The 12,233-nt window shown below is 33.2% G+C and overlaps 1 protein-coding gene across 1 annotated transcript; it reads right to left on the bottom strand.

Annotated features, from left to right (window-relative positions):
- Positions 1-8,427: 8,427 nt before the first annotated feature.
- LOC139504664 (uncharacterized) lies at positions 8,428-10,652 on the bottom strand. Its single transcript, XM_071294702.1, has 3 exons — positions 10,236-10,652; positions 9,064-9,112; positions 8,428-8,650 (listed from the first exon to the last, which is right to left on the bottom strand). Exons 1-3 carry the CDS (start codon positions 10,555-10,557, stop codon positions 8,428-8,430), a joined length of 594 nt encoding a protein of 197 aa, XP_071150803.1. The 5' UTR covers positions 10,558-10,652.
- Positions 10,653-12,233: the final 1,581 nt, after the last annotated feature.

The following is a 12,233-nucleotide window of genomic DNA, read 5'->3' as shown; positions in this document are numbered from 1 at the left end:
AAGAGGAAATTGGAATTGAAAACATCGCTAAGATGACCTTAAATCGTCAGTAAAATATTTTCAAGATGACCGTTACATATAACAAGGATGACCGTAATTGGTAAAAAGATGACCGTAACTTATAAAGGATGACCGTAATATTTAAAGGATGACCATCGATTCTAAGAATCCGTATTTGTATTACCTTTTTTGTATCAACTAATTAATCGTGTTGTTATAAAACGTATTTATAAGACTGCATTATTCTATAGGTAGAAGAAAATAAGACTTGCTTCAAGTACATGCATGTGTAGTTCACCAACTGTATAAAATCGTATCCGAATGAAAGAAGAATCTTGCTAACTTTGAACATGAACTATCTTGTAGACAATGTGCTTACTTATAATGTAAACATTTTAACCTGCCTGTAGTATACCCCAATGAAAAGGGTGTATATATTTTACACCTGCTTTGTACGAAAGTGTTGTATATATATATTATTGGAGGGCACCTTTTATATTGTACAAGGGGGTTGGAGTGTTCAACCATTTTGCATTTATAAATCTATCCGATGTATGTAGCACTGAAAAAATAATCATGCAAGTGAAAACGAAATATAAATTTAGAAGAACAAAATATAGCATTCAAAAGATGTTGCTCAAATTTTTAAGTCAGTGACAGTTATGTCCAAGAAGGGTGTACTACGGAATTAAAAATAAACTTTATTAGGTCGTTAGTTTTCTCGTTTGAATTGTTTTACTTAAGGGCCATTTATAGCTGACTATGCGGTATGTTATTGGCTTATTGTTGAAGACCGTCCGTTGACCTATAACTGTTTATTTCTGTGACATTTTGGTCTCCTGTGATGAGTTGTCTTTTGGAGAGTTGTCTCATCATGCTCATTGGCAATCATACCACATCTTTTTTTATATATTTATGAACTATTGCCAAATATTGAAGCAAAACTTAAAAAAAGATAGGGCGATACGAAGACTTCATTTCCGTATTGAAATCCTTATCTTATGGAATATTTACATATTGCTTTTCATTTGTTACTAAATGTCAGAAGGATTTAATCTCAGTCAAATAAACTGAATGCAGAATAAATTTTGCTGTTCCATCGAATCCAGTGTTGTCAAGGCACTGTTTATATTTTACTAGAACACACCCGTGATATCGCGGGTCCGTGACTGAATTAAAGTATATAACTATGCGCAAGCCTTATTTTAGTATTAGTATTGTCATCTGATAAAGTCATGCCGATTATATGATACACAGTTTTCTCTGCTTTCAAATCTTTCTGTTTGAACCCGTCGAACTGGAACTTATCAATTATTGGTAATATTAATTATTTGGAAAACAAAAGGTCCTGGAATGGAGTATTTTTTTAATCAACAGCATGGTCCTAAATTAGTTATAAATAAAGTTGAATTCTTTGATTCGCTGTTTTACGTCATGCCCGCTAACAAATTGAAAACTGTACGCCTTATTTTTAGTCCAGATTTTAAGTATTCGTATTGTTATCTTAGAAAGTCTTACTGATTAAAATACTACAATAGGTAACAATTTGGCAATTTAGTAGTGTCAACCCTGTGATTATGACCCGTGTATATAGCATATTAATCCTGAATACACCGTTTGTTGGTGCGCCTGTCAGATGTGGAACGTACAGATTAGGTAATAGGTAACAGGTGAATATACTATTGGTATCGGTATCGGACTCGACCCGGAACTTCTCAATTATTGGCAATATTAATTACGTGGAAAACAAAAGGGCCTGGAGTGGTGTAATTTTTAATCTACACCTTTGTACTATATTAGTTATATATATAAAGTTGAATTCTTTGATCCGTCGTTTTTACATGATGACGGCTGACAAATTGGACCTCGTAATTTTAGTATTATAGATGGCAGATTTCGCTGGATAATCAATCATATTTTTTAATTAATGTGTTTTTTCTTCAGTTTTACGTCGTATCGCTGTCACTTTGAATTATATTCTTCCCTATACAGCTTGGAGTTAAACAAGGAGATAACCTAAGTCCTAACCTGTTTAAGATTTTCATCAATTACCTTCCCAACTATTTGGAAAATCTCTAGACCATGTACATGTTAATAGGCGACCTAACCATTGTTTGGTGTATGCCGATGATATCAGTTTACTTATTACTACAGCTACTGGTCACCAGTCAAAACTTTAAACTCATTGGAAAATAATATTGTCGAAATTGATGTCTTACTCTCAACCCAAATAAAGCAACAGCATACCTGCCAACTTTCACGATTTAGGCGTGTACTACATGATTTTGACCCTTTGTCACAATTGCATGATCGTGTACTTGAAAAACCCTCTAAAACACGATTTGGTGAAAATCTACACGAAAAATATGATTGTTCCCGATTTTTAACTGTGTCCAATGGAAGAAAATCGTGTTCAGCCAATCAAAATGTATGTTTCTCATGATCAAATTAATCAGCCAATCAAAAACGTTTTCTCTCAAGATTATTTTAACCTGCTAGATATTGAACTAATGTGTTGTATTCCTCTGTTTGTTGGTCAGAATAGTAAAATTGTGAACATGGCAAATGATTTTTTCACCTGCAAGGAGGTTCTTACACAGAATAAGAATAAAAGCATGGCTGATTGACAAACTTCAATGATGCAGTACAACCATAAGGATAATAAATAGTATTTTATTCACTAATTTATTACACTTGCTGTAAAATAATTTTATTTATGTATTCAATTAAAATACCAAATCATTAAAAATGTAATGTACTTTTCTTTATTTTTCACATGGACAACACCCCCCACCCCACATCATCATGAGGAATCCCTTAAATGAGGGACTTCCCTCAAGGGGTCATTTTACTCTTGTAAAAAATAAAATAGAACAAGAGGCTCTCAAGAGCCTGAATCTCTCACCTTAATTCTTTTGGTTAAATCTCTCATCAATGATTATTTTGGCTTTTCAATTTATTTAAATGTTTTTTGGATCGTCCTATTTTCTTCAAAAGCCAAAAAAAATAATCATTTTCTCCTATGTTCTATTTTAGCCATAGGAGCTATGTTTCTTGACATACAAGGAAATAAAATATAAAATTTATACTAGATACTCTGAAACTCATTTAGCCTAAGTTTGGCTGAAATTGATAAAGCAGTTTCAAAGGAGAAGATTTTTTAAAGTAAGTCAACATGATGAACAAATTGTGAAAAAAGTCTTTAAAGGGCAATAACACCTTAAGGGGTCAATTGACAATTTTGGTCAAATTGACTTAATTGAAGATCTGACTTTGCTGAACATTATTGCTGTTTACAGTTTATTTCTATCTATAATTATATTCAAGATAATAAACAAAAACAGCAAAATTTCCTTAAAATTATCAATTCAGGGGCAGCAACCCAACAACAGGTTGTCTGATTCATCTGAAAATTTCAGGGCAGATAGATCTTGACCTGATAAACAATATTATCGCATGTCAGATTTGCTCTAAATGCTTTGGTTTTTGAGTTATAAGCCAAAAACTGCATTTGACCCCTATGTTCTATTTTTAGCAATGGCGACCATGTTTGTTGATGGATCAAAACTTCGGATACAATTTATAAGTAAGTTACCCTAAGAAACATTCAGTTAAAGTTTGAAAGTATTTGACCCAGTAGTTTCAGAGGAGAAGATTCTTGAAATAGTTTACGACGACAGACGACGGACGACGATGGACGCCAAGTGATGGCATAAGCTCACTTGTCCCCCTTCGGGACAGGTGAGCTAAAAATGTAGATTTATTAACTTAAAAATGGGAAATTCTGACATTTTATTTGAAACAGCTTTTCCAAATGAATAATGTATAATAATACATCAACCCAAGTAAAATCTCAAGGATGTATCTCGCAGGCTTTCACAAACGAGCAAGGAGTAAAGCAGGGAGGTATTTTATCTGCCAACTTTTATAAATCATACAACAAGAATATCCTAGATACACTTGAAGCTACAAATATTGGATTTAAGATCGGAACCAATTACTTAGGTTGTCCAACATGTGCAGACGATATTATGCTATGTGCAACTTCTGAACAGGATGCTTTAACTCTACTCCGTATAATTGAAAGCTGTACAAAGAATGATAGAGTAAAAATCAATAGTAAAAAGACGGAAATTTTACTGATCAACAAAAAGAACAAAGAATTTAACCTTGAACTTTTCAACGAGAAAATCAGCGAAAAACAAACCATAAAACATCTGGGTATTGAAAGACAAGACCGAAATTTCCCAAATGTGGTCAACAGAATATCCACCGCTAGAGCTACCATGTATTCTCTCATGGGAGCAGGCTTGCATGGAATAAATGGAGTAAATCCGTTGATTTCATATAAACTGTGGAGAACATTTGTCATACCAAGAATGCTATATGGTTTTGAAATTTTGAATTTTAATAAGGCTGATATTTTGAAATTAGAGAAATTCCAGAAAAAGACATTTAAACATCTGCTATCTCTGCCACAAAGAACTGCAGATGCTGCAATATATATTTTGCTTGGAGCAGAAGCCATTGAACAACTCATCCACAAGGCAATGATTTCTCTATTCCTTAGAATTTCAAAAGATACAAATTCCATTGAATACAAAATAGGAATCAGACAATTAGCAACAAAAGATGATAACTCCAACAGCTGGTATATCAAAGTGGATCATATTCTCAAGGCATATGGATTGCCCTCTGCGCATGAGATAGTCTTAAATCCAAACAAAACTGGAAAAGATTGACCCATGATATGATAGACTCAACATGGAAAACAAAATGGTCTGAGATAGCTAAAACAAAATCATCATTAAATCATATGGAAATAAGCAAATGGAATTTCCGAAATCCTAATAAGTGTTGGAGCAGTGTCAGAGACAACAAGAGAGATGTTACTAAAGGCATAATTAAATCCAGAATACTCACTGGAACGTATAAAACTCAAAGTATAAACAACCGCTTTGATTCAACAAAATCTCCACAGTGCAAACTTTGTACAGAAGAAACAGAAGACTTTAAACATTTTCTTATGAACTGCAAAAGCCTTAACTCAGTCAGGAAAATTCACCATATTAGACTCAAAAATTTGTTGATAGAAAATCAAATCAACTACAATAACATCATTAAATCTGATGACGATCTACTCCAATTGTTAATTGACAGTTCCACTAACCTGGGATACCAAAAGCTCAATTAGGAGATATAGAAAGAATCTGCAAAGACTGGGTATTTGCATTACACACCAAGAGAGCTGAATTATTGTGAAATATACATAACAATTACACTCTGCATATTAACTGTAAGAGTTCTGGAATTCAGTGAAGGATAATGAACAATAGTACTCGACTCCCTACTGATGAACATCACATCATCTAAAATTTAGCTAGTATCGGTCATGAGAATGGGTATAAATATTAACTTATCGTCATGATAACTAATGACATATATGATTGTTCCATTCCAACCATATAAAAATTCAATAAACAGAGAATTAAATCTGTTGCTAGACGATAATGTTAAATTTTAAATCTAATATGAGCCTCAACGTTATAAGTATAACAAAATTATAATACATGTTAATATAAATCTACAACATGAATTAATGTTTTTTTTAGTTTTTTTTTAGATTTTATATAAACATATAATGAGGAACCTCGTTTGATAAACTTTTTATCATCACTGCCATAGATGAACCATAAACATATTTTTATCTTTTAATAAGTGGACTCCTATATATTCTTATTAACTTTAGGATTTATCCATTTTTTAAATTTTAAATCTAAATAGTGTTTTAATCTTGTGACAATATGCTATGTACAGTGTAAATACAAGTTTTTACCTTTTATCCTTATTATTTTGTTTTACTAAAACTAAGTACATATTAAAGCCTAACAATTTTATTTATTATTTATTTTATAAATAACTACGCATTTTAAAAAATTAACCTAAAACTAGGATATTTTTAATGCGGTGACCCTGCAAATAGGGTGGACTTCCGAAGAAGAAGAAGAAGGGTCCAATTATTTTAAATAATAAAGAAGATATAAGGCCAAGAACATATCAAAATTCTTGGACATGTGTTGACGATATCATACCAGATAGATCATAAGATGTATAGTTCTTTGGGAAAAGTTTCTTCAAATAATATGAATATGCACGAGCACATTTGTACTTAAAAAATGGTTTTTAATGTCCTAACATTGAGGGGGTATCCCTAGGTGTTGTTCCCAACCTGATAAAGGTCCTTCTTTGTGTATAATTTTAAATTGGAAAAGTCAACAACTATTTAGTATCCTTACAAATGAAAATAATTCCTAGTCTTACAGCTACATGTTTTCTGCTGATATAATAACTAGAATCATGCAAATAAACTTTAAAAAAAGGCATGTAAGCTCATCTTACAAATATGACACTTTTTCTAGACCACAAAACAGCACGCGCAAAATAGTCGTTGCAAAGAATTGTAACCTTTAAAATTGTTGTCGCGCACTAAAACCCCCATGGGCACTTTCAAAAGTTGGCAGGTATGCAACAGTTGTATTTTCAACACTGTAGGCAGACATATCCGCCTCAAATTTGAATACAAAGAATATGATATAAATTGTGTACAACATTGTAAATATCTAGGTGTGTATTTAAGTGCTTCGGGTAAATTCTACTTTGCTCAGAATGAATCATACAAGAAGGCTTAAAAGGCATATTTTAAACTTAGAAAAAAATTATTATCTCTAAATCCTAAATAGTTTATACATGTTTTTGATCATAATATAAAGCTTATTCTTCTTTGTGGAAGTGAAATTTCAGGAGCTCATTCAATCCCTTGATATATATAGCAAAATTTGGGGATATGGAAACCAGTTAATTAGTATTGATAAATTTTATTCAAATTTAACTTGTGAAAGCTACACAGAAAATTTTGTAAATTTATTCTGGATGTGCACAAAAAAAACAACACAATTTTTGTAGCCTTATGAGTCGGTTTCCACTGTACCTTGAATTAGTTAAGTCTATTTTGAATTATTGGTCTACACTAGAAAAATTTTAAAAGACTCATTTTCTTTAATGCAAGATGCATACCAGCATTCAAAAACTTTAATTTCACAGTATTAATCGTCCTCCAAACCGTAGACTATGCCAGAAATGTAGAATTCTGGTAATCTTGAAAATGAAGTTCATTTTCAATATAACTACATGTAACACAGACATTATTTCTGAATCATGTTCCAATTTCATTAATTTTAATTCGTAAGAGAAATTGCTAAGGATGTTGTCTTGTGATAACTCAACTGTATTAAAAGAGTTGTGCATATTCCTGGTAAAACACTGCAAATAGCAGATTTATATTCCATGTTTCGCTAAATTAGCTATTGCTTTGATTTAAAAAAAAAAAAATTGTTAATTGACCGGATTCAGTTTCTCGATTTATATTTTCATCTGCTTCTGAAACGGGGAGGATTGTTGTTATTGTCTAATGCCATCAACAGTATATCCTTGAGCACCGTCTCTTGGTCTCTTCTGCAGATGAAAATATTTCCGTCTTTATAGATAATAATTTAAGTCTGTTCAAACTTTACTTATGATAAGGTTTTCTTTATTTGCTGGACATAGAAATAATAATGGTAATAAGGAAGGAAGGGAAAAGGGTACTTTTAATGTATTTTCTTATTAATGCTTTTTTCATTTGTCTATAATTATAATATCTGTCGCGTTATACAATAAACAATGTCTCATGTTTGTTGCTTATACTATCATTATTGGTAAATACCCCCTGTCATGCCTTGTGAGACCCTGATTGGAAAAATAAAATATTTGATTTGATTTATTTGATTTGTATTCAAATTTTAACATCGGTATCAATAAATATTTACAGGAAATATGCAACTTACTACCATTGTCATAAACTCTAAATAGTTGATAAGAAATTGATAAAACATATTTATAACCGCTAACCGAGCCCCTATTGCCGTGAGACAAACTCAACAAACAGTTATGGATACAAATATGGATATTTGTATGAATTGACGGACCGGTCTTCCTTTAAAAGTTACAGTCATCCTTTACAAATTATGGTCATCTTTTAGACAATTACGGTCAGCCTTGTTATGAATCGCTGATCCTGTTACGGTCATCTTAGCGATTTTTTCAAACCCAATTTCAACTTTCATACACATTTCTCGGTAGTTATTTGTTGATTCCATGTGAATCTTTTATATATTTACATCGTACCAATGTATGCTTTGTAAAGAAAATGATATAGAAACACTTAAACAGACAATACAAATATTGACCTAATTTTTCATCCGACATCTTGGGATGACCGTGAATGCAGTTACGGTCATCAGCTTTACCCCAGTGAATACAGAGTTGGTCATTTAACTTATGTCTTCCCCTATTCTTGCTTTTTTCTGCACTTTATGAAAATTCTTCATTTTAAAATGTGTCTTGTCGATCAGTAATTACTGTACCTATTATTTGGCTGAGTAATTCCCATTCCTCTGAACTGAGTGTTGCCTTGAGTTGATCTTTATGATCCCGGATAGACTGGACAAAACCACCTTTGTATTCCCTGTCTACGAAGTCTTCAATAGCCCTGGGTACAGTATAGAGTATAATAAAGGCTGCCTGTAAAAGGTTGTCTTCCTCTGATAATATTCTGTAAATATAGAATATCTGTAATAACTTGTTATGTTAAGGAGGAGGTGTGCTGAGAAACTTGTTGAAGTGTAATAAAATATCTCTGAGAAATTCCACAATATTATTGATGTAAATTTAGACAGTGGATTGATTTGTTTTCGATTCTTTCAAATTATGTGGTGTTTTGAGATCCTAGAAACTGTCTTAAATTTTTAACATAAATCTAAAATGTGTACTTCACTTCGTCTTCTCAACAAAATACTGTTATAAACGGTTCATCAAACTTGTCGTATATTCTACGGTTGATTTAATGATTTGGAAAACAAAACTTTGTAATCTTTCACTACAGAAAGTTTTTACTACATTAATCATGTTAATTGTTCAGTTTTTAACCAACATATTAAATCACTGGTAAATATTAAAGCAACTTACGGTTGAGATTCAATCGACGGGATATGTGTACTTCTCCTCCCTTCAAATTCTGTAATAAAAATAATAATACATCATACATGTCATACTTATTATTTAGTTCTACAAAGTTACTTATTACTTGTAACATCTCATGAATCAAGAAAATATATATTGAAATTCCTTTTTTGATCATATATCATTTGCCAAAAAAAAAAATATATATATTACAAAATCTTTATAGCCATAAATAGAATAAACAAAATACTAAGCTCTGATGGAAAATAGAGCCATTGTTTCCATTGATAATAGTATTCTCTCCAAAACAATAATTTTAAAACTGCAAATGTATTTGACTCAATCTTATTATATATTTTCAACAACAAGAAATAATTTTAATGAACTGTTGACACAAAGACATGTCTCGACTGTCGGCATAAAATTTAGAAAAAAGACCATTTGATGGGCAGCTCCATTACTAAGTAAGACAAAGTCCCTAATTTCTACTATCATTATTTCTGTTATTTCTTACTAATCATACTTTATAGGCCGCACCCCTGTATGGCAGGTTAAATTTAGGAGAATAAAACCGCGGACTATAGAAGACTTAAGTCGGTAGCTGGCAGAGCTTTGTAATAGTCGTCAAACTGATATGTACTGATAGTAAAAAGTAAAATCACAAAAATACTGAACTCAGAGGAAAATCAATTCGGAAAATCCATAATCACATGGCAAAATCAAATAACAAAACGCATCAAAAACGAATGGACAAGAACTGTCATATTCCTGACTTGGTACAGGCATTTTCAAATGTAGAAAATTTTTATGCAACTGTATGTATTTAAATCATTTATTTATCGCAAGTAGTTCATATAAAACTATTTTGAGCAAAAAACCTATTATTAGAAATTGCAAATTAATTGAAAGTCACTGAACCATGGCCAGAGGACAGGGCTTAAACATAGTCGTCAATCTGATATGTATTGATAGCAATGAAACTTCACATACATTATCATTGATCTATCACCAGTAGTTCCTGGTTGTTGGTGTAAAATGAAATAAAAGTTTTAGAGGAGAAGATTTTAAAGATTTGTTTTAGATGTCCTCAAGCTGAAAAATGAAATTGTTGTATTGACTCAAACTAAATCTGTTTGTATTCGTAAAGAAAAAATAACATGAATAACATGAATAAATACCTGTCTTAGAACTAGATATTGACTGTAAATCTGTCGGACTATTTTGAGACGAATCTGTGTCTGCCTCATCTACTGATTGGACCACATCTTCACCATATTCTGTCATTCTTATCTGAGAACAGTCTACGGTGTCTGCCTCATCGTCTGACTGGACCACATCTTTACGACACTCTGTCATTCTCAACAGAGAACTGTCTATGGTGTCTGCCTCATCTACTGACTGGACCACATCTTTACGAGACTCTGTCATTCTCAACAGAGAACTGTCTACGGTGTCTGTCTCATTTACTGACTGGACCACATCTTCACCAGATTCTGTCATTCCCAACAGAGACCCCTCAATGTTGTCTCTCTCGTATACTGAATGGACAAACTGCACATATGGCTCTGTAAGTTTGGGTTAGGATATCCATGTTTTCTATATTCAAATAAAAATTCAAGATTACCATGATATCAGATAAATTAACTCAAAAGTTTACGACTTATATGAAGACTTCATGGACTAAGTATATTTGATGAATACAAGAGGATGTGGGTATTTGTCTATGAGACAGCAACCCAATGACACAAATAATTAAAATATCGAGAGGGCAAGTGATTAGTCCACTTGGTTCTCTAGCATGACTAGACTAGGTGAGCTAAAAAAACAAGTGAACAACCGACTTGGTCCTGTAGCATATCTAGGCCAAGTGAGCTAAAAAAATCAAGTGAATAGCCCATTTGGTCCTCTAGCATGTCTAGGTCAGGTGAGCTAAACAATCAAGTGACTAGATCACTTGATCATCTAGCATGTCTAGGCCAAGTGAGCTACAAAAATCAAGTGAATAGCCAATTTGGTCCTCTAGCATGTCTAGGTCAGGTGAGCTAAACAATCAAGTGACTAGATCACTTGATCATCTAGCATGTCTAGGCCAGGTGAGCTAAACAATTAAGTGAATAGCCCATTTGGTCCTCTAGCATGTCTAGGCCAGGTGAGCTAAACAATCAAGTGACTAGATCATCTAGCATGTCTAGGCCAGGTGAGCTAAACAATTAAGTGAATAGCCTACTTGGTCCTCTAGCATGTCTAGGCCAGGTGTGCTAATCAATCAAGTGAATAGATCACTTGATCATCTAGCATGTCTAGGCCAGGTGAGCTAAACAATTAAGTGAATAGTCCACTCGGTCCTCTAGCATGTCTAAGACAGGTGTGCTAAACAATCAAGTGAATAGTCCACTTGGTTCTCTAGCATGTCTAGGCCAGGTGAGCTAAACAATCAAGTGAATAGCTCTCTTGGTCCTCTAGCATGTCTAGGCCAGGTGAGTTAAACAATCAAGTGCAGTCCACTTGGTCCTCTATCATGTCTAAGACAGGTGTGCTAAACAATCAAGTAAATGGCTCTCTTGGTCCTCTAGCATGTCTAGGCCAGGTGAGCTATACAATCAAGTGAATAGTCTATTGGTCCTGAGCTCTGGCATGTCTAGGTCAGGTGATCTATACAATCAAGTGAATAGCCCACGGTCCTCTGGCATGTCTAGGCCAGGTTAGATAAACAATCAAGTGAATCGGTCACTTGGTCCTCTAGCATGTCTAGGCCAGGTCAGCTAAAAACTCAAGTGCAAAATGTGTAGAGTCAGAAGTTAGTTTTATCAAATAGTTCTGTAATTAGATCTATGAATATTGCTTTTATTGATTTAAATTTGTTGTAGTAAATTCATGAAATTACACAAGAACAGAGTCAACTAGACATTATTGAGAAGGGAGCCTTCTCTGAAGGCCCCACTGTGAATAACATGTGGTAAAAAAATTGTATCCTTACCATACATTTTGCCATAGGACATGGGGTTGTCAACTGAAACCAAAGTGTTTGACCTTGACCGTTGACCTAGGAAGTTATACATACATTATGACACACCCTCTGTTGTTGGTTAATATACATGTCAAGTATCAAGTATGTTATTATAACGGTTCTCAAGATATAGAGCAGACACGATCTTTACCATAGGACATGGGGTTGT

Source organism: Mytilus edulis, unplaced genomic scaffold (genome assembly GCF_963676685.1).
Source record: "Mytilus edulis unplaced genomic scaffold, xbMytEdul2.2 SCAFFOLD_154, whole genome shotgun sequence".
In the NCBI taxonomy this organism is placed as follows: domain Eukaryota; kingdom Metazoa; phylum Mollusca; class Bivalvia; order Mytilida; family Mytilidae; genus Mytilus; species Mytilus edulis.
The sequence above is the reverse complement of the archived record's forward strand: the minus strand, read 5'-3'. Positions and strand labels throughout refer to the sequence as shown.